Source organism: Lutjanus erythropterus, chromosome 12 (assembly GCF_056507025.1).
Source record: "Lutjanus erythropterus isolate fLutEry1 chromosome 12, fLutEry1.hap2, whole genome shotgun sequence".
NCBI classification, from domain to species: domain Eukaryota; kingdom Metazoa; phylum Chordata; class Actinopteri; order Lutjaniformes; family Lutjanidae; genus Lutjanus; species Lutjanus erythropterus.
In genome coordinates, this window is record NC_139328.1 from 38491420 (window position 1) to 38515315 (window position 23896).

At 39.0% G+C, this 23896-nt stretch overlaps 1 protein-coding gene across 2 annotated transcripts in view; it reads left to right on the forward strand.

Annotated features, from left to right (window-relative positions):
- The window catches only part of rnf31 (ring finger protein 31), a 50325-nt gene extending 38594 nt beyond the window's left edge, over positions 1-11731 (forward strand). The window contains exons 19-24 of one of the 2 annotated variants that reach the window (XM_084732823.1): positions 1382-1494; positions 3424-3534; positions 3790-3838; positions 4595-4691; positions 9251-9424; positions 11419-11731. In XM_084732823.1, coding sequence (XP_084588949.1) covers positions 1382-1494; positions 3424-3534; positions 3790-3838; positions 4595-4691; positions 9251-9424; positions 11419-11425 — 551 coding nt within the window. In that variant the 3' untranslated portion in view covers positions 11426-11731. The remainder of the gene's footprint in view (positions 1-1381; positions 1495-3423; positions 3535-3789; positions 3839-4594; positions 4692-9250; positions 9425-11418) is intronic. The other variant, XM_084732822.1, reaches the window with a different exon arrangement.
- The last annotated feature ends 12165 nt before the right edge of the window (positions 11732-23896 follow it).

A 23896-nucleotide genomic window follows, 5' to 3' on the forward strand; every position in this document is an offset into this window, starting at 1 on the left:
CGGCCCTGACATGTGGACTTCCGTCCACCAAATGGCCCACTGGCCCTGACTGGCTGCACTCTCCAGGCTTTTAAGCACCAGGTCCTGATTGCAGAGCAGCTGCACCTGATGCCAATCTCTGCAATCTGCAAGGAGGGTGAGGAGCAGAACCTGGGCACAGGAGATCACAGCACCACACAGACACTGTGGCACGTAACATGAGGCATCATGGACAGGATGATTCTTTCCATTCTAAATATTTCATAAATGATATCATACCAGTCCCCTATAGGTTTCTGGCTTAAACCGCTTCCTTGTTATTGCTTTCCTGGCAGCTACACTCAGAATTCATTTTAAAACAAGTCAATTGTTTTGAAATTTATAGTCATTGAATGCAAGAGTCCAAAGAGGAGTTTGCCCCAATTAAAAGTAATTTCTGCTCCAAATATTATCACTAATTCCATGTAAATTTTATGCCAAAAAGTGCATAATTTTGGACAAGCCCAAACCAAGTGTTAGTGATTAGTTTCTTGGGAGCAGCTTGAAGAGCCTGGTGAGTGATGAGACTTCTGAACAGTTGAGGTGAAATCTCCACTGAGACTCTTCCAAACATTCTCCATGAGGTAGACCTGAATCTTCTCCATTGAAATTCACAATACTTTGATCAAACTTCTTCTGGGATATAACTGGTAGCTTCCTTTTCCCATTTTTGTTTTAAATAGGTGGTACTTCATAATTTAACTTCCAGAAGTTCTCTGTATAAACTTGAAATTAATTTAAACCCAGTGTCTTTCTTATAAGGACTATTAAAAACCTTCAATAAGTTGTTTTCTTTTGACTTTCTAACATAGAGCAGTTGTTGTGATGATGCATTTGAAGAAACCTAATAGAGGTCTTAAGATGGCTAGACTTAACTAGCCTTCATAAGAGCTTCATCCAACAAGAACATCATGATCAGAGTAGGCAGAAAAATATGTTAATGCACTTGAGGAGAGACTTGATGTTCTCCGACCTTAGCTGGAAAAAATCTGTGCATATATCAGTATCAGCCAAAGTGAGATAGAAAATATCAGCAGATATAGGCGAACATCCCCTCTAAATATTTTAAATAGTTTCTCCATCACAGAGGACAGATCAGGTGAGATTGCGCAGGTGGTGTTCAGGTGAAATGTCGACAATGACAGCCACTGTTTTGTAGTTTAGCAACCTGTCCTCATTCAGTTTGACCTTCCCACAGGAGTCACAGGGATGTAACACTTTGAATCAGTGAATAAATCTGTACAGAGTAAAATAATGTAACTTCATGTACTGACACTGCCTCTCTTCTCTCTCTGTTTCTCTTTGTCTTTCTCTCCGTTCACATCCGGCTTGTCACTCCTCCTCCTCTCCTCTGCTCCCCCAGCTTGTCCTAACTGTCGCTTTCAGTATGCTCTGTCTAAAGGAGGCTGCATGCATTTCTGCTGCTCACAGTGTCGCTACCAGTTCTGCAGTGGCTGCAACAACCCTTTCCACACTGTAAGTCTGACACACACTGAAAACCTGGATCACCTATACATGCTATTATTATAAAAAATAGTAGGCAAGGTAACAATAATCTATTTTATTAGATGAAATGCTGGTCCACATATCAGTGTACCCAGGACACATTTGTAATTTAAAATTATTTTAACAGCAAGACTGTGGTCAGTGTTACACAAGTTAACCTCAGTTCACAGAAATTAAAATGCACTAGTTTACATTCATAAATCACATTTTTTAATTTAAAAAAAAAAATTCTAAGTTTGTAGTCCCCAAAATGAACAAGTTCATGATTGTTTGTTTGTTTGTTTTTCATTTGATCTTTTAAATAGAACTTCCTGTCACAATGGAGGGACACAGGATTCTATATAATGACATTATACTAAAATAACTTTTAAGTCAATTCAAATAATAAAAATCTTAGAAAAGTAACCCAGTCTTCTGCAAAAATATTGACAGACTTTTGCTTTGAGTGCAGATGTTGCCCGACATCTAAAAGAATTCAGACCACATACAAATTATTATATATTACAGCAGGAGTGTGATTACTTTGGGGTGTGCTTATATTTGAGATCCAGTGAGTTAATATGACACTCTGCCTTCTTGCATTAAATTTGATATTACAGTCTTGCCCTTATTGGTGCCAGTATATCAATTGTATTATAAATTAGTGCACATATATATATTTCTCATATCAAAAGACAACTAGTGTATTTCAAGTAGTCTGTGAGTTATTGAGGAAATTAAAAAAATGTTATCCTGTCTTAAAATATTGAGTTAATATGTCTAAATGACATAATATCTTAAAATAATGACTTAGTATGTACGTCATTTTGAGAAAGTTTCTCATTATTTTGAGATTGTAGTCAATATTTTGAAATATTAAATCATTATTTTAGATTCTAACTCATTATTATGACAATGTCTCTCAATATAGTAAGTTTCCATGGTTACAGATTTTTGGAGATGAGTGTACAACGTGGTTTTATCTCTCTGTTTCACAGTTTATACACTTCACTGATACACCACAGAAATATAGAGAAACATGAGGCTTTATCATCAAATAAAGTGTTTACATCACATCAACACTTGTATCCATATTCACACACACTCTCTGTGCTGTGATCACACTTTTTTTAAACAACGCTGTTATCTCTCTCAGGAGTGAATGATGCTCTGTGTTCAGTTTACCGCTAACCACAAAATATTAGCATGTTCAATGAGCGCTGTTCTTTTAGCACGTTCATGCACAACACTGACTGTGGTATACACTCAGAGTTTAGCAGGATTTATCTTTTTTTTCTGTCACATTAGTTTTTTCTTAGTAAAAAGGAGCCCTATGTCTGATTCATAAAACATGACATGATTTGTTGTTGACCATTGATTTGTTGAACATTACATTTGTCCCCAAATTGTTTCAGGCAATCAATAATTAGCATAAATAAATCCCCTCAAATTCAAGAATTGGAGCCACAACACTTTGTTAGAAGGGAAACCATTACATACATAAGTTCTTCACTTCTCAATCTTTTCTTCTCACATTGAACCCACGTGGAACAACTGATGAATGGAATCAGTCTGAACAAAAGAAGGTTCAGAAGAGTGGCAGCCTCATTTAGCAGCTTTCAAGAATGAAATGTTGACTGAATGCAGGTCCCTGATTCATCTGAGTAATGACTCTGCTTTAACCCTGGTCAGATGGTTTGGTTTGGTTAACATTTTCTCTGTTTATTTCAGTTCTTTAGAAAGAAAGAATATATAACAACCAAGTCGATCAGTTTACTGCAGGTGAAAGAGAATGAAAGAATTAACTGATGACATATAAACATTACGTTAAGGTTCTCTTATGGTTAGTATAGAGGTGATTAACATTTGACATGCATGAACAAGTGACACCTGTCTCCTCTCCTCCTGTCCTGCTGTCAGACGTGCGCAGTGGACGAATGCAGTGTGTCTGGATTACATGCACATCATCCCAGAGACTGCCTCTTCTACCTGAGAGACTGGGAACCATCCAGACTGCAGGCTTTACTGCAGGTACACACATACACGCACACACACAGACACACACACACGAAAATATGACATGAGATTTCTGCCTGATTTCTTCTGATGTTTTATGTTTTCTGAAGTGTTTTTGTTTTTTTGTATGTTTTGTTGTGTTCTCTTGTGAGATATCTTTTCTATTCAGTTACAGTGTTTTGTTCAGTGTTTTTGCACCTTAGGGCCACCGTGGAAAACAGCATAAACAGTCTCATGAGAGTAACCAGTGTTTTTCTTTGTGACTCACAGAATAATGGAGTGGCCTTCAACACTGAACCCCCTCCTGGAACACAGACAGGTAGGCCAGGACTCCCTGCACACATCTGTAGTTCTCAACATGTCTTGTCTATCACAGCAGCTCAGAGAGGAGCAGGTGGAGGTGGTCTTGAACTGAACATTTTAGTAATTGCGGTATTATAGGAAGTGGGAGGAAGAGGAGACGTGGCTAAACCTTCCAATTTTTTGGTGCTTTGAGCACCACAAGCCAAGTGCCATTTATGGGGCTTTTCCCTCAACACGTTGGACCATGTTGAGTCAAACTGTGCTGCGCTGATTTGCATTTCCATTACCATTTTTATCATGCTGAGTTGTGCTGAGCCACTCCCAAGATGGACCTACCTATGTCAGAGTCATGTTAAGCTCCTGCAGTTGACTTGAGCCTCCTCGAGCTTGTCTTCAATTAAAAGACACACCTTCACGCAGGTAGCCCTGCTGTAATGGAAATGCAAACCCCTGCCATGTTGGGCTGACGGGCCGAGTCAAACTGAGCCAAGCAGGGTCACCCCCAGCCCCATTATATTGGAGACAAAGCAGACATATCTATAGCTGATATCTCCAAAACTCTGCAACTCACACTAAAAAAATCTAGCTGGATAAATAGTACTACAGTCCAGGGGAAAATGTTGTATTTTTTATTTTAGGTGAACAGTGCCTTTAATCTTCATTCTTGACTAAGTCTGTTTTTAATCCTTAACTGGGGCATAAATCCTTTTTTTCTGTTACACTTCCCTTACCCCTCTTCTGCTCTTTACCCCCCCCCCCCCCCCACGTTCAGGTCTGTGTGGAGTGATAGAACAGAAGGACGAGGGAGGGCAGCAGCCAGATTCAGCCTGTGGAGCTCAGACCCAGCCTGGACATGCTGGACTCTGCGAGTATGACAGCTTTATTCTGTATTTTTTGCTCTTATCTCCAACCAAAGTAGGGTGTTATATTTGCTACTGTGTGTGTCTGAGGCCTCTGAGTCATCACGACTCCCTGAGGTTCAGACATGTTCCACCTCTCTCTGACCCTTGTGATGCTTGAGCTTCCTTCAGGTTACACTATACAATATCAGCTTTCCAGAGACTTTCAGAATGTGCTCTACTTACTTGTGTGACTTGGCACAAAAAGTGGTTATGAAACATACCTATATATTTGTTTTTTGTCAGTATTATTTATAGCAGGTGTGTTGAGTCAGCAGTGCAGATGGTCAGCGGAGCTGTTTGCACCACCTGTTCCTAACTTAAGACACAGTCTGATCATTTAAATTTTTACTAGATTTATTCCTTAATTAAAATAGTTTGCACCACAAAAACTAGTTCTTGCATAGAGATTAGCTGTTACTAAATATTTACACCCAGTAAAGCCAGAGGGCTGTACGACGAAGGAAGCTCAACATATTCGGCTTTCTTTGCTGGTTTAACGAAACCTAAACACTCAGAGATAACAGGTATCACAACAATGGTTATTAACTGTTTTTGTTACCTCAGGTTTTCTTCTTCAGACTTCAGACCTCAGGTTTTCCTCTTCAGACTCTGTCTGCACTCGCAAAAAATAGGCGCTTTTGGTGTGCCATTTGACTTCACCAAATGGAGTGATCGCGTGACGCCTACATCAGTCAAGAGGAACAAGTCATTATAACAGAGAGCTCTAGAGAATATAAAGTAGGGATGTCCCGATACAACTTTTTCACTTCCGATACAATACTGATATTGCAGCCTTGAGTATTGGCTGATGCCGATATCGATCCGATCCGATATGGATGGAATGTTAGAAAAGGCTTGATCAAGTGATGTTACTCAAACAGAGAACAGTAGTCAGCAACCAGAGTCACCTATGGATAGAAGTGCTGGAGCAGAAAATGGACTGCTTATCGGAGCGCTTATATCAGAGATTTTAGATGCAGTCTGGTAAAATCCAATACTCGTTTTTGGGCTGATATCGGACCGATATCTGATATCAATATGGGATCGGGACACCCCTAATATAAAGAACATACTGAGGCTAAAAACAAAACTGTTGCTGTAAGGCAAGAGGAATGCTGGCAGAAAATTACTAATCGACTTCATGCACTCTGAATGCTGCTGTTTATTTGTAACTTGACAACTTCACTTTAAACATGAACTTGATACAGGATATTTAAACTTGATATTGTAAGGAAGGATACGTGTAAATCACTTCAGGTTCTGGCCAAATCAAAGTAAAATGAAGGTTACTGATTGAATATTATCTGTGATAAATAGGATTGACTAATACATTTTCTAACCTGTGTTCTGAGCTGCAATATCAGAGCGAACTTGAGAGCAAATCAGGATCAAGTTTAAAAACATCATTTCTTTTCACATCTGCCATCTCCATATACTGTGTGCCCTCATGCTTTCACTTCTCGAAGCAGATCTGTCGCCTCGCTTAAAAAACTTTTCCTCTTGTTTCCTCTTGATAAATCCAGTTATACTGCCTACACTGGCGCTTCTTAAAGGTGATTAGAGCTGACTTTCTGATTGGTTTATTGCATATTGCACCCAAAACTTACCCATTAATTAATCAGTGCACTTTGACATAGCTGATACGTGTATCCTGCTCTGATCTGCTTAAATAGTTTTTAGGGGGCATTATCTCTGCTAATAACAAACAGTTGGCCACGGCCTCAGTTCATGATTAAGTAGGATTCATCATACAGCTCACCTGGGTAAGAGCAGATTTAAGTTTGAATTAAGAACGTCCGTCCAGTCGCTGTCACTTGGTTTTTCCATCACTGTCAGTGAGTTATATTAACACCAAACAAAAAAACAAAAAAATAGAAGCAACTGAAAGATATTCAGTCCATCAGTGAAAACATAACAGAGGCATATTCACATTGTGAGGATTGGTTGAGGAGCAGGCAAAGTTCAGCAGTCCAAGTGAATTTGAAGTTGAGTTCCATCCAGATATTTACAGTGAAATAAATCAAGACAAAATGACAAACAAATTCTAATTTAAATATTGTCCACCAAAAAGTGGAAAATACAAAAAATCCTTAAGAGAAACAAAAAAAAAAAAAAAAAAAAAAATCTCTGCACTCTTGGCAGGAGCTTTGGTCTGTAGCTGTATGTGTGTGGCTCTCTCTTAGTTGGTCTAGTTGCCCTGAGCCACCGCAGCCTTCTGTCTCTTATACAGGTGAGCTCCACCTTTAAAAAAACAAAGTGTTTAAACTGCCTTTAACACACACAAAACACCCCCTCCACTCTACCACACATGGTCCCTTCCTCTGGGAAAACCTCTACTTAAACAGATGGGCCGCTCCAGGTCGGGTTTGGCAGTTCCTGGTCTATGGCAGAGGAGGAGACAAGTGAGAAAGGAGAGGTGAAACACAATTTAAATAAAAAAAAAAGTGTGTTTTTTTAACACAACTACACTGTCTTTTTTTCTCAATTGTAAAATATGTTAAGTGGGTGTTGTGCATGTCAGCATTAGCAACCAAACAGTAAGACAGTGGAGAGAGGCCTGCTCTGTTTCCCCATGACACACTGCATTGAAGAAAATCATTTTTTGTGTGCACCTCTTCCATTATTGTTTATATGGTGTGTTGAGATGAATCTGTGGCAGCAGAGCAGATTGGAGGTGTGTGGAATTTACACATTTGTTGAACTGTGACTGGACCATCTTTGTGGGTGATGACAATCTCTGCTGACAGCCGCTTGAACTTCAGAAATTGTAAACAACAGTCATGTGGTGGAATTGTCTGTCAATTATTGGTCATACAGTCGGCGGGTAAAAAGACAACAAAGCCCTTCTAATTTCTAATGATGCAGGCTTTTCTCACTTCATCATGAGTTCAGGTTTGTCCCCTGCCCGTCCACATTTTGGTAGCAAGCTAGTTCAGTAGTCATGAAACCAGGAATAAAAAATGCTTTTTAACCAATGAAATGGCACACTTCACACCAAACCAAATGAACAGCACCACAGGGGTAAACACTCAGGATTTAGTTTAACTGTAACTGTAAAGTAACAAACTGGCATCATAGAGAGCAGACAAAAAAGATATTTGTTAGGCAAAATATGCATGCAGATGCAGCTTCATGGTTTATTTCACAGCTTCTGGTCTTGTACCTAAGGTGGTGGGGTACTAAAGTTCTAGAGTGGTAGATACAACATGGAACACACAGCAGAAGACCCATGTGTTTCAGCTGTAATGTAGATATAGTTTATACAGTGGTGGAAAGAGTACTGAAAATCTGTACTCAAGTAAAAGTACTGTTACATTACTAAAACATTACTCAATTTCAAGTAAAAGTACTGGTGTTAGAAAAATAGGTAAGTAAAAGTACAAAGTACTCATCTCAAGAACTACTCAGAGTATTAGTTACTTTGAACCATTGATGTTTAATACATTATCGATAAGACATTCAGTCCAAGAAGTTTCTGTTTCTCTTGATCGTCAGTCTAAATTCCTCCAAACTTCTCTGTTCTGCTCAGAGCTCACAGTCACTTCTCCAAACTCAGATTTTAGTTTTTTTTATGCTAACGATTGATTAATTATTAGTAATGAATAAGATACAAAACATGTTAGTTTGTTTTTTTACTTTTTTTCTGTTTTGTTTTGTCTTTTTTTTCTCATTTGAAGTTTTAGTTTCCTTCAACAACAACAAATGTCTCCACCAGACAAAATAAATTTGAATGAGGTGTAGTTACTGACATTTCTAGACTATACAGGAAATATTCATGGATACAGTTTTAATAGTTAAATTCTTGATGGTGATTAATTAATTAATGATTAATCATTAACATCCTCACGTGTTTCGTCCATATATCCTGTTTTTTATTGGCTGCTTGCAGTCAGATCATCTGATTGGCTACAAAAATGCAGATGAAATGTTTGGATATTAATTTAACTTGTACTCAGTACTCAATTAAGATTTTTAGATTACATGGTGTAATGAATACTAAAAAGTACAGACTTGAAAATAAATTTACAACAATATAAATGTACAACTGCCCAAAAACTACTTAATTACAGTAACTTGAGTATTTTTAATTAGTTACTTCCACCCCTGAGCTTACAGGATCAAAGAGGGACAGTAAGAGCAGCAGCAGTGGTGAGAAATCAGTGCTGTGAATGTAGATTATGCTGATTGTAAGACAACAATGTAAACATGAGGGCTTCTTATGAAAATATGAAGGGTAAAATAAAGAAATAAAGCTTTCCTATAATATCAACCTGCTTCAAATAAATCCTGGTTCTTTGTGCAGTTGTAATTGAAGTCTTGGTCAGTATTTGAGAATTGATGGTAAGTCAAATGTTCTCATAACCAGCCAAAACTATGAATAAGGCCCAGGTTGTAAAAAGAATCAAATGTTCCTTTGACATATATCATGAATTCTCATTCTTCATCTGTTTCACCATCAGTACCAGCAGGAAGCTGCCCACTCTGCTGTGTGATCATAACTAACATGGTGGTGTGCTGTTATGCAGGAAGCACTACCGGGAGTACCTGGTGAGCCTGATCAACAGCCATTCCATCGACCCCGCCCCCCTCTACAGCTCCAACGAGCTGCTGCTGGCCTGCAGGAGGTACAAGGTGGACGACAGCCGCAGGGACGGAGAGGACGGCTTCACCTACTACAGCAGGCTGCTTGAGGTCAGTGTGTGAGTCTTTCATGTAAATTTTATTGAAATTTTATATGTATGTTGTAATGAAATGTTAGTGCCCTGTGTCTATGAATGGCTTTGTGGCTCTGTCAGTTGGTTGGTCCACCACTTTATCCAGACGTGTAAAGTACAGATGGATTGCCATGAATTTCCTGCCCAGTGATGCTCTGTTTAGCTCTTATTTTTATATTCCCTTCATCTGCATATCTTATGGATACATTATAATTTATGTCATCCTCTACAGAATAAATTTAGCACCTGAATTTTTACCATTTTTTACATTTTTATTCAAAGGCTTTGACTATCTGTGTGTGTGCGCGCGTGTGTGTACATATATATATATATATGTGTGTGTGTGTGTGTGTGTGTGTGTATGTGTGTATGTATGTATGTATACATATATAAATATGCATATAATGTGCACAAATACACCTAAAAAAAAAGAAGAAAGGAATGTATACTCTGTAAATCAAATAAAAATTAAGTTAATATACATAACAGAAAAACTCAGGCTGGAAGCACTGCTCTGAACCTCCTCTGAACCTCCTCTGAACCTCCTCTGAACCTCCCTCCAAAAGGCAGAAAAGATGACTCAGATTCCATGAAACAGAAATGGCACAAAACTTTAAACAACATGACAATCCTTATGTAAGTTCAATCAGAGATAATGATATGCTCACATTTATCTAAAAAAAACATGTGTGTCACGTCAGTGTGTTTAGACTTGACTTGAGTTGTGACTGTGAGAAGAAGCAGCTTACGTACATTATTGACGGGTCAGATCAGTGAATCAAACCTTCCTGTTGTGTTTAAAACACCTGCATACATCACATCTCTCCCACTGTGTCCCCCCATCACCTCTCCTGAGCCCCTGTGGGGAGTTTAGAACCTACCAAGCAGGTTGCTGTAGCTTTATTTACCTGGATTAGTTTTCCTATAGAACCCCTGATGTTACAGAGAGTTTTTCTTTTATTTGTGAAAACAAGATTTCACTTTCTGGAGCAAAATCCATGAGCTCACATTTCACTTGTTTATTTGTCTCATGTCAGAATAAACAGTTGTTATTGTGATTTGAGACAAATAAATGAATGAAATGTGAGAAATTTTGTCCTCCTTGACCTTAAGAACATTATAAATGTGCGACCATTTAAATTTTTTGGAACATGCTTACTGGACTTTGGGTTTAGTACTTCACTGAGAATTCCACTGTTGAAGCCCAACCTCATTTCCGAATCCAGTAAAATTCATAAACTGTAGAAACAGATGTATATATGTATCTGAGAGGACCAGTTTGATTCAGTTTGACACAGAAATATGTAGTTTCAGCAGTAAAACACAAAACTGTCCTCAGCCGGAGCAGAGATTAACAGAATTTAGTTGATTTTATTTGCAATCAATTTTTAGCAAAGAAAACATCCTTAAAGTTTATAAAGAGCCCACGCTCATGTGCTGCCTTCAAATGGAACTCATGAGCTTGTGGTTATGATGTGAGAAGTCGTGTGAACGGTATGATAACGCTGCTGCTAGGCAATGGGCAATGTGGATGGCATCTAGAACCACTGAAGCTAACAATTTAGCAAGCTAGCAAGCTGGTAATACAAAGAAATGCAAGTGAATAATGATAAGATGAGACATTTTTCTCAGTTATATTATAAAAAAAACAAAGAGAATCTTTACATTACTAAAATAACAAGATATTGATTTACCATCCATTAAAAAATGAACTTCCATGTCCTTACAACTCGTGAGCTTTTAGAAAATTTCCACCTCAGAGGTTGTGATCACCACAAGGAATAGCCTGTCTTCATAATATCTTGTTCCTACATGTATATTGTTAGTTAGTATATTGTTCTGACCAGATGAAACAAAACCATCCTTGTGGGTTTCATGGACTTCATATATTCTAATGTCGCACTGTAGAACTAGTATGCCCTACATGTCTTTATTTATTTGGATATGATGACACTAACATTTCTCTGTGGTCTCTATAGAAACTGATGGATGAAGTACCGCTGGGTGACAAGGTCCCACGCAAGAAATAATGATGGCCTCACTTCCTGTTTCCTGCAGCTGTGATCATGTTGACTTTTCAACTCATAGCTCAGCTAGAAGGGACAAAATGGCAAGGGTTTCCATTAGCTTTTGGCTCTGTGAAATATTTCTGTGACGCAGCGTTGGCATTACGTACAGGCACAAACAGCCTCTCACAGCTCCTACCTACTGTATGGATAAATTCAGCGGTGATGTCTTCATCTTCGGCTGACATTACTGACTGTTTTGGGCTCAGTTTTAGGGTGTTCACAGTGTTGTTTATACACATGCCCACTTTCTGTTAATCCCATGCAGTTTGGGCCAAAAATCATGCATTTTTTGCATGCATGAGTTATTTTCTCCTGTTTTGTAAATGATATTTGGATATTCCTGCACACTGAGGTCCATTAACAGTGTTGGAATATTATAAATTGGGTCTGACTGGAATGATGATCCCAGTTGTATTCATGTGTAGTGAGAGCATTTGAAACTTGACTTTATGACTCTGTAATAAAATGACCCACAGTGACCTCTAGGATAATCACAGTCTCATCAAAGTTCACAACCACGAACTAGAAACCTGAAGAGGATGGAGGGGTGTCCCACGCATACTGACAATAATGGAGTCTCTGAGAAATCCCCAGAACAGACGAGCTTGCCATTCCAATCACAGAAAAATTCTCAAAGAAATCTCCAAATGTCAAAATGTCTTCATCTTAAATCACAGCATGAATTTTTCTGTGGTGTTCCTCAAGGTTTTGATATCTTAATGTGTTATTTTGGAGGGATTTGTGACAATTTTCAGCAATTCTCTGTGGTCAAAAATGGTTACATCATGCACCAAATCTGTGTAATAAATACTATCAACCCAAAAACTGCTGTAACAGCTTATGAAACATAATAGAGCGTCATGAGAATGATCATCATGTATTTCTTCATGATGTTCTAAGCCCCTATAAAGCCAAAACTTTCAAAATTCAAACATATAAATGTCTATTTATCTTTTTACTTGTCATTTTATTGTGAACTCAGCACTCCTGTCACTGTAAGGCTCCTGTAGGCCTGGACAGTGATCTGATTGGTCAGAAGTAAGGCTGTTGGCAGATGTTGATGTGATCTACTGAATGGTCTCTACAGCAGTTAGCCATGCTGCATACGTTACCATGGTAATCTACACTGATTTAAAATGTGCCAGCTTCATGATACCAGAAAATCTGAGTTACGCCCAAAGTTATCTGACCCACTAAACCCACTGATCTCTACTGCACATTTGTTATTGTTATGTTTTATTTATTGTGTGTAAAGTTAAATACTATAATTGTGCATGTTTGAACTTGGCATGTGAGTACTGTATCTGAATCAGTTTACAGATATACAGATGACTTGTCTTGCTGTCATTGTTTCTGATGCAGTGTTGCAGGTGAATTCACAGGCTGGCAGTCTGCCTCACAGACAGAGCTGCTAAATGAGGCTAACTGGACTGGGTGCAGTGAAAGTGATAATATGCAGCTGTATCCTCAACCTGATGAATGTGAATTCATGGTGAACAGGTTTGTGATTTGCTGATGATGTAAAAACTACAAGTACTTTTAATTAGTGATTTATGTGTGTCTGGTTTGGTTGGACTGACAGGCCTGAAGTGTGAAGACTGTGTTCTGTACTGTGTCTAAATAAATGTTAACTCCACACTGCTGATGCTTCTTTCAGACTGTCACACATGTTCCACTCAAGTCTAAGGTGTCATTGTTGTCATGAATGAACTTATTGTCACAGTACAATACATCCCACAATCCTCAATTAAATTGAGATGTGGGGAATTTGGAGGGCAAGTCAACATCTTGTCAACACCAGACCACCTTCCGTTGCTCCATGGTCCACTTCTCATGCCAAGAGGTCAGCATGGCTACGTAGTCCCATATGCAGCCATCTGCAATGCACTGTGTTCAAACACCTTATCAGAGCCAGCCAGCACACCAGCATTCACTTTTTCAACAATTTTTGCTCTCCTCTAGGCTACAGGCTAGCCATCACTCCCCACGTACATCAGTGAGCCTTGGGTGCCGATGAACCTGTCGCTGCTTCACCTCTTGTCCTTCCTTGGACTTCTCCCGGTAGCTACTAAACATTACATACCGGGAACACCCCACAGGACCTGCTGTCATCTGCTTATCATAATCTGGTCCTTGTCAAAGTCTGTCAGATCCTCACACTACCCAGTTTTTTCTGCTTCCAAAGAGCTGACTGTTCACTTGCTGCCTGATACCTCTCACCCACCAACAGGTGCCATTGTAGAGAGGATCAGTGTTGTTCACTTCACCTGTCAGTGGTTTTCATGATGTGGCTGATCACTGTATAGATATGTATCACAGTGTGTAGGAGGCAGCAAGGAAAAGGAACCAAATGCAGAAACCAGCCAGACAGGAACAGTTCACTGATTTTAATGGTGATATCATAATGCAAAGGTTTAGATGGAAAGAAAAAAGTCCAATCAGAAACAGGGCAGGTAGACAGTGCAAAAGAGGCTGGAAAGGAAAAGCAGAAAGCAACACTGACGTGGGGAAAATGGGGCTGGTATGTGTACTGACAGGGTAATTCACCCTTTGCTAAACCCCACCTCCCCACAGCAACTGTCCAATCATAGCTTAGCAACTGTAACTAGAGCTGACAAGCTTTTTCTACATGTTGACACGGTATGCAGGAGGCTCAGAGAGGAGCGATACTCAGTGTCTGGATGGTGACGTCTTTTCTGTTGTCTCAAAAATATGAAACACAAAAGCACACGTCAGCTTTCTGCTGATGAATGTACAGAGATGAGCACCAAATCAATCATTGGAGGACTATGTATATTTATGAATATGTAGTGGGAAAATTATATGCTGAACTGGTCACTGTTGTTCCTCATAGTTATCTCATGTTCTGTCAGACTAACTGGTTACTCGTCCTTGAACACACAGCTGTTCTCCCTTTGGAACAACAACTTCTGATAACACAATCACATCCTGACTCTCCCAATAAACACTTCAGGTCCCTCCTGACCCAACCTCCTTCGTCTCCTAACCCTATAAGACAGATTTACATTCTTGGCTCATTATCAGTTCCTTTTACACTTTCTGTGTGACTATGTACTGATCCTTTGCAAAACTCTGTTAAAACACCACAAGGTTTTGGATTGCTGCAGTGACACTGATGAACTAACAGAGACTATAACTGAGTGCATGAAAGTTTCTGAGAATAATGTTATTACCATGGGCGTCAGGACGCCAAATGTGGTGAGTAGGGATTAATATTTTTCCTGAAAATGAAACATTCTGGGTATGTGGGTTCCAAAACTGACCACTTCAGTGCATTATCTGATGGTATCAGTAATTACTGAGGCAGAGGAATACCATTAATCAACATTATAATACACAGCCTATAAACTGCATACACTTACCTGTGATCTGTGGCTGTCTAACTGAACAACTTAATTGAAGTTATATTTTATAATTCATAATATTTTAAACTCATGAAATTTGTTACAAAAGTTCACCTGGTGTTTTCAAAGTCATTCTATAGAGCTGAATAAACTGAATGATAACTCAAAGTTAAAAAGCAAAGCAGCACTTGTTGCCACGGTCACCTGCTGAAGGTAAATCCATCACATGCTGCAGTATTTCACCCAGAAGTGTTTTGGATAAAGTACAAATCCAGTGTTCTTGTAGCTTTGGGCTTTTACCAAGAATTTTGTCTGAGTTTCCAAATGCTGCAGAAAACCTCAGTCCAGCACGTTGTATCCCTCCAGCACAGCACATTTAGAATCTTTATTATTTAATATCTTGAAATATTTCTACACAAAGCTGGTGACAGACATTGTGTTGTGTGTCTCATTCAGGTGGTATATCCACAAGTTACTGTATTAAGTACATTAATGATCAGAGGTGTTTGAATTCATGGTGTTTTGTACTTGTTCACTAATTATAGCTCTTGGTGTGCTCGGCCAGTAACACTACAGCAACAAAACACACGCTCAGCCTCATCATGTAAATGAAATATTAAGAATAATAAAGCACATGCTATGACTTTATTTGTGGTCCATTCAAATGCCAGTTAAATGTATTCCTGTTTGCACACACGACCCTGCAGTCTCATGCCCTTATATGGGCATTGGTGGGGCATTTCCCAGTGCTAATTAGTAACAACTGGTATTTACGAAGACAATGGCATTCACTATTGTAAGAAAATACAGATGCAAACAATTCTGCAGCTTCAACACCTTCGTTTATCTGACTTTTCTTAGGAACTTTCTTAAGAATAAATTTAAGAAAAGAAACTTAGGAGGATATTGGTGGATGAGGCCAATTATTATCTCTCTTTTTATGACATACTGAACTAATCAAGCAAAACTCTTGGAATTACATGTCTAGATTTCGAAAACCAACTACCAGTTGTTGATTTTTGTTTTGTTGCATTGACGTTGGAGGCTTGCCAAGATGGCCACATGAGCTCCTTTGTCTCTGTACTGTCTCCGCAAATTTATAAATGAGTCCAGAAATATTGAGCAAGTTGGACTCTGCAATTACCACACTGGTTTGTAAAACTTGCATATTTGTTGTGAGGTTTGAACTGTTTCTATTTGACCAAGAAGAAAGTAGAAAACACAAGACAATGTGAAAAGCCAAAGGACACTGAGTCTGAGAACAGCAGCATTCCTGCACCAATGAATCAACTGAAAGTGGTTAATGTGAAAATAGACCATGTGCAAGACGCAATGGAAAACATGTGGACAGTAAAATTGATAGTCTTTGTGCCAAAGTATAAGACCTGTTGCGAGAGGCCTCAACTGTGGAATCCTTGACTTTTTGTACTGTCCTCCACTTCTCTTTTAGTTACTGCAGTATCATTTAGTGTCTGTAATTTCTGCTGCCCAGCGCTGCCTTCCGGCTGGTTCACACTACATGCTTGGGTACAGTCAGTGCATTGCATTACCTGCTGGTTTTCTTTTTGACACCCATATTAACTGGTTAGAATGTCCACACAGCCCCCTTAAGCAATGCAACTCAAATGCGTGTCAGGTGCTGCTCTTGTCACACTTCATCTAGAGATTTGGAGGCTTGCCGTCGTGTGATGTACACAGTTCTCAACAGTCGTATCAACATTATATCAGCAACAGGACACCTCACTGCGGCTTCATTGTTTACATCTGTGCAGTATATCACAGACAAGAAGAAAACTTAGGGGCAATATGTTTTTTTTCTTTATCTCTTGTCTCTCCTCCGTCTATCCCTCCCTCCCTCTCTCTCTGAACAAGGAAGTGTGCACACAGCACTCCTGAACTGCATAGTCTTTTTGCAGAATGCCAGTTCTACAACCACAAGTGTCTACAGCAGTGTATGAAGAAAAGCAGCAAGATACAGAGAGCAGCTGTTCAGGTCAAAATTACTTTCAAAAGATTGAAAGGTTCATTGTGAGTCCTTTTGAGGTTATTGCTGGACTCTTTTTAAGATTCTCTGTCTGATACTTCTGTTTAATAGTGATTTTTCATACATTTTCATTACATGACACACTGTCAATGCTGGTGTTAAGGTGATATTCTGTTACCTGAGGGCCACCGTACGCTTGGGAGGGGTGGGGGGGGGATTCACTTGACTGCTAGATGTCACTAAAAGTTAAACACTGGTTCTTTAACAAGAGATTATTGAACATGAAAAGGTTCTTCAAAGCCATGAAAGTGCTGCGAGGAGTGACTTAAAGAACTCTTTTTATGCATTCAGCTCCCCCATCGATCCATAAAATGTTTTTAAGCATAAAAAGTGCTCCAAAACACGAACAAGCAATCGGTTTTTCTTATTACTTTCTTGGTTCAGTTTTCTGGAAGAAAAGGAAATGTGTTGGTTCTTAGATGGAAGTTCTATGTCTTGAGTGGAAATTAAATGTCATACAACAACTCAATTCATACATGTCTTGTGATGTGATGTTAAATTGTAGAATGGCAATGACTAGATTAAGGATTATAATATATTAAGCAAAAGAATGAAAGGCATCCATCTTGAGTAAGGTCAGCAGTTCTCACACTCCATTCATAGCCAATACCTTCTTTTTTAAAACATATTTTAAAAGAGCTACAGAAAAACAAAATGCAATGAAATAATGAAACACAACGAAAATGCTGTCGTGCTTAGTAACAGTTATTTCATTAATTTCTCATAACAAACGCTGGAACTGAATACTGTCTATTGTGTGTGGACTTTCATGCGTCTCCTCATACTTGGCTTTTGGTTAAAGCCCCCCCCAACAAACATCCCAGCCAAATGGTCTCTCTCCTGTGTGGACTCCCATGTGTCTCTTCAGATGTCCTTGTTGTGTAAATCTCTTCTGACAAAAATCACAGTCAAATGGTTTCTGGCCTGTGTGGATTCTTGAGTGCCTTCACATGTTCTTGTTGTGTAAATCTCTTCCCACAAACATCACAGCAAAATCGTTTTTCTCTTGTGTGGACTCTCATGTGTGTCTTCAGATTTACCTTAGGAAATCTTTTACTGTTTCGTCCCACTTCATTTACAGGGGCTTCCTCGTGTTTTAGAGTATCTTCACTTGACTCAGGTGGCCTGGTCTCTGTCTGACCATCACTGTCTTCAGTTTCAGCTTCAAAGTCACAGTCAGACAGAGGTTCTTGCCAGTCTTCATAACTGAGTTCAGTCACAGAAGAGTCTGACGCATTATCGTTGGTGACTGCTTGTGGATGATGGTGTGTATCTGGACAGCAGTGGATGGGAACCTGATGATATCAGCCTCCTGCAGCCCATCAAGCTGCTCTCCCTCCTGACTGGTCCAGAGTTCCTCCTGTTCCTCCTTTATCTGTAGGGGCTGTGGGTCCTCCTGATCCAGGTTGGGGCTCCACTCAGGTGGAACCTCTTCTTTAATCGCCAACAGCTGCTGGACATCTGTAAGGACCACTGAAACACACACACAAATGTTGGATCCATTTTCTAGGAACAATTAAAGTTCCCTTACAAACTAACTAACCAACTGTGTCATTTATAACGTCCCTCCAGAATGACATATATAACAACACATCCTCATACTTAAAGAGTAACTGTGTCACCTGTACTGGAACTTAAGTATGTTTCATAAGTGGTGTGATTTTACATGGGACACAAACCTCAGTCTCCTGCCCTGTGCTTCTTTGACTCATCTGTCCACTACAAAGCCATCTAAATGTTCCTTCTTTGCTCTTGTCATAATTATTATACCACCTGAGGTCACCACTCAACAATAAATGAAAATACTTGTACAACCTATATCTTCTTAGTGACATAAAACAATCACAAATTTCAAAGATGAGATTGTTTTCTAATTGTATACAGCAATGGTTAAGCCTGGTTATGTTAAAATGATTGCTTCATTTGTCACACCTGAAACCAAGCGCAAAGCTGCCAGGATGCTGATTGGCTGCACCACTTTTTGTGCAAGCCAGCAAGCAAACAAACATCTCCACACTGATTAAGCTCTATGTAATTTCAGTACACATAAAAAAAAAAAATATTTACTAAATAGAGATTTTTAGTTGTGCAAGAGTGCTCTGTATATTTTAAAATCTAAATTAACTCATTTTAAGCCTAATTCTGCTGAACTCTAATTAGATCTAAATTGAGTAACTAAATGAATCTTCTTTGGTGCAGCCCAGTCTAAAACAGGTCTCTGTCACATAGTAACTGCTGCTGTTGCTAGGTTATGAATTGATGATTCACTTAACAGTAAGTTAGGAAGCTTAAGTCACTTCAGCTAATTTCACACACCCGCTTTAGCTGTTGTTTTGCTGCGGTCCTACGAAACCTGTGTTCATTTTGACAGAGCAAAAGGATTCAACTGCACACTGCTGACTTTTAAACCCCTGCAAGTTCAAGTTTAGTTAAAGCAATTCAAAACAGCAGCTTAGCTCGAAGCTAAGTGACATAAATTACACTAAAGAATCAAATTTCACCAGAAGAATTATTAAGTGATGAGATATTAAGTGATGAATCACAATAGCACTGAATATGATCTGTGTAACTGACCTTTAAGCTGGAAAATTGCATCCAGTAGTTTGTGTTGTTGGTCATTTTCTCTTAACTGAGAGTTCCTCCTTGTAATTTTTCTTTCAAAGAGGTCAGATATTTCCTCAGCAGCCGCATCACCTTTCACCAAAGTTCTCGACATTTTGTGTTTCTAAAGTAGCTAAACACAATGAAAAAAAAAATGTCAAACTGAGTTAAAAAACAGTTTGTCTCTTTCAAAGAATCACTGACTGAAAGTTACAACCCGAACATTCTGTCTTCAGTTAGCAAGATACACTGACAGCAGGTCTTTGTCAATATGCATTCTTTTCTGTACACGTGTCCTTGTTTCCCTGTCAAATGTAATCCTTTGCGGCCCAAGTACTGCCCCAATTCACAAGTTTGGGTTTCACCTAGAACTCTTAGCTTTAGGTTGAAATACTACCTCAAGTTTTGCACTTAAGAACAAATTTGAGGTGCTTGACTTTTTTCCCTCCACTACATTTCAGCGGGGATTCTACTTTTACTTCACTACATTTATCAAACACCATTAAGTTACCTTACAAATTTTGCATAAACACGTGAAGAGTTTGTAAAATATGTTGTTTTTTAATGAAGCTACCCAAGAAGTACATGTGAAATGATTAGTCCATTAATCCATTTAATAATTTAATTGGTAACTATTTTGATGATTATTTCAGTCATTTTTAAGGTAAAAATATTTAATGGTTCCAGCCTTACAAAGGTGTAGATTTGCTGCTTTTCCTTTGAATGATTGAAATAATTTTAATGTGTTTGTAATAATGTTGAGGTTTGAACTGTTGGTTGAACAAAGCTAACATTGTGAAGGCGTCACTTTGGTCTCTGGTTCATTGTGGCTACATTTCTCACAGTTTTCAGAAGTTTTATAAACTAATCAATCAATCTATTAATGAGAAAATTATCTGCAGATTAATCCTGAACGAAGGTATTGCAGCATTTATATAACAATAGTACAACAGTCACAGGGGATATTTTTCTGCACAACTAATTTTACTCACAGTACTTATTGTGAATTATTTCATTCTTTTCCTGATAGCGTTGTCTCTTTTGCTTTGTCCAGAATCATTATCAACAAGTCTGGTCTGTCACAGCCAAGCAGGCCATGAAAAAATGAAAGAATTTCAAGGAAAAATACAAAGTCATTTACTATTCTATCAACTTTTTGGTGATGAAATTCATGCTTGAAGCTAATTCAGAATAGGTTTTCCAAGTTAATATGTGACTATTTCAACAAGAGGAGAAGACTTACTTTATGTGTAAGGACAAATAGCTTCTCAAACATTAAGGGCCCTTTTGTCATGCTGATTTAAAACATAAGTGTAAAGTGTGATGCGCCATGAATTTAATTTATTTAAGGTGTGTCTAAATCCACCCTTGCTGTCTTGCTTTAGGGGGCGCAGGGGTATCCTGCCCCTGTCCCGCCCCTCGTGCCAGTAGTTCAGAGCAGGATACAGTGTCCTCATTACTTCACAGATGAGTTTAGGTCGAACATGCAAGAAACCAATCAGAAAGTCAGCTCTCATCACCTCTAAGAAGCATCTGCACTAGGAGCAGAAGCAGTGGCAGCATGACAGTGTATTTATCATTAGGGAACAAAGAGAAAAGATTCTCAAGAGAGGAGACAGATCTCCTGGTCCAAGTAATACAATAAATGAACCGTTAAACTCATCCAGATATGTAACTGGTTATATCCCGTGACCTTTATTTTTCAGGATCCTATTAAACACACAGACACAAACACTACAGTTGCTCCAGCTGTCATGTGACTGATCTGTTAAGGATGAACTGACAGCTGTGATCCCGTCCCATCCCGTTTGCAGGTCTGTTTAGATTTATTGGGCTTTATAATTATGGTAATAATTTATTATTAGTAAGATTAACTTTAGGGCAGCACGGTGGTGCAGTGGTTAGCACTGCCGTCTCACAGCAAGAAGGTCTTGAGTTTGATCCCCCAGCTCACTGGGGAGTTCGCATGTTCTCTGCGTGGGTTCCCTCCGGCTTCCTCCCACAGTCCAAAGACATGCATGCTAGGTTAATTGGTGACTCTAAATTGCCCGTAGGTGTGAATGTGAGTGTGAGTGGTTGTCTGTCTTAATGTGTCAGTCCTGTGATGAACTGGCAACTTGTCCATGGTGAACCCCGCCTCTCGTCCAATGTCAGCTGGGATAGACTCCAGCAGCCTGTGACCCTTATGGAATAAGCGGTTACAGAAAATGGATGGATGGAAGATTAACTTTAAAGACACACATACTGTTTAACATAAATGAAAGGTGTTTTGTGATTGTGGAGGTGTGTGCATGTCTCAGCCAAGTGCAAGACACACACACACACACACACACACACACACACACACACACACACACACACACACACACACACACACACACAACTTCAATGTTTGCACTTTGCTGATAGAAAATATGTATGTATATATGTTCAAATGACACTACTTTCAACATAAATGAAGGTGTTTTGTGATGTTGGAGACGTGTGTGTGCTGAGCACAAGATGACAAATGCACCTGACCACACCTTTGTTTTGCCTTCATTTTTAGACCTCATGCCCATGGCTGCACAGACCATTTACTAACTTCCAGATGTGGCAAAAATGTTAACTGCACTGATGTAAAATAGCAAAGCTGCCTACGACACTAGCACAGCAGCTTTACACCGGTGTTGGATTGGGCCCTATGTGTGCTAAAACTGTCAACTAAACTACATATCCTACTTTTTGTTATTTAGTTATGTGTAGAATTCATTAGCTCATATTTTGGCATTATTGCAAGACATTCCATTAATTGTTATATAATAACTTGACATGAAGTGAAATTAAGCAGGATGGCATTGCAACAAACACCAGCATTTGTGTGGCCATTCAAGCTGTGGAAATCTTTTAGCCATTATATGTTAGGAACTTATGGGTCCTCCGACAGGAAAAGGAGTGGAGGCGGACGGAGTGATTATTGCCACCTGGTGGTGGTGTAGTGAGATGGATGCTGCACTCTAGGAGCAACGCAGCAAATCTGAATTCTGTGTGAATTTATGAAGGAGCAGGCAGAGAGAGAGGAGAGGAGTGAGAGCAGCAGTCAGTGTCGAGGGAGAGAGCAGCCTCTGACCAGGCAGACAGATACTTACTCCCTTTGATAGAGAAAAAAGATGACATGTTTCAGTTCAGAATTTAAATTGTTGTATTTTAATTTAGAAGAAATACATATTTAAGACAGTCAGTTCTGTACAAACGGTGGTAATAGCAGGGAAAGCATGAATAGTGAGACTTGAAATGAGACACCAAACTTATGATAGCAGTCAGAGCAATGAAATAAAATCACATCTGCTACATACCTGAAAAACTTGTATGACTTCATGTGTAGATAGACAAATCTGGCGTGCTTTGTTCAAACTAAAACTGTTCATTTAATAATTCATTAGCTGTTTGTTTGAATACACACCACATAGAATGTAACAGAAAAAAAAACTAACTGTAACAGCTGTAACAATTAGTTGCCATCTATTTTGATAATCAATTAACTGTTGTTATCATTTTTCATGTAAAAATGTGAAACATTTGCTGGTTCCAGCTTCTTCGATATGAGGATCTGCTGCTTTTCTTTATTTATGACAGTAAATGAAGAATCTTGGGGATTTTGACTGTTGATTGGACATAAGAAGCAATTTCACTTTGTGAGCACCCAGAGCCTCAGGCACGGGTCAAACACAGGCCACCATTATTTGACATTTTTAATGACAAAATGATTAATATTGAAAATAACTGGCAGCTTAATTGCTAATAAAAACAATTGTTTGTTGCAACCCAAAATACGCAATAATTTGTAATTATTTTTCAGCTTAACAATATTGACAATAATTTCATGAACACTGTGGTAGGCAACATTTTTTTGGCATCAGTGAGCAATAATTTCATTACCTTTCAGCATATTGTTAATCAAGTGGTCTGAGACAGAATCAATGTGGTGAACTCCTGCAGGAAAAGTTGCTATAAAAGGAATTATCAGGAAGAGCATCTTAAAAAGAGTCCAGCTAAGAGCAACATGCTCAGCCCAGGAGTGTGTCAGCTTATCCAGTCACATTTGACTTCACCTTCAGTTGAATTCATTCACATTTCAACTTTTGGGATTAAAAAAGGGATTTATTTCACTCCTGCTTCTCAATTCCTCTGCAGCAGCAATCCACGAAGAAATCACAGACTCGCTGTCTGGCCAGACAAGAGCTTCTTGTTTGCTTGTAAACCTAAGTGCAGCAGTGACCATAGAGGAGCCGACAGCACTGTTTCCAGTCAGATAATTAGTCTTCCTGTCCACACTGACTGCTGACTGCAGTAAAAGGTATTTTAAAGTCACATTGAGTGTAAGGAGAGGAGGGATGAG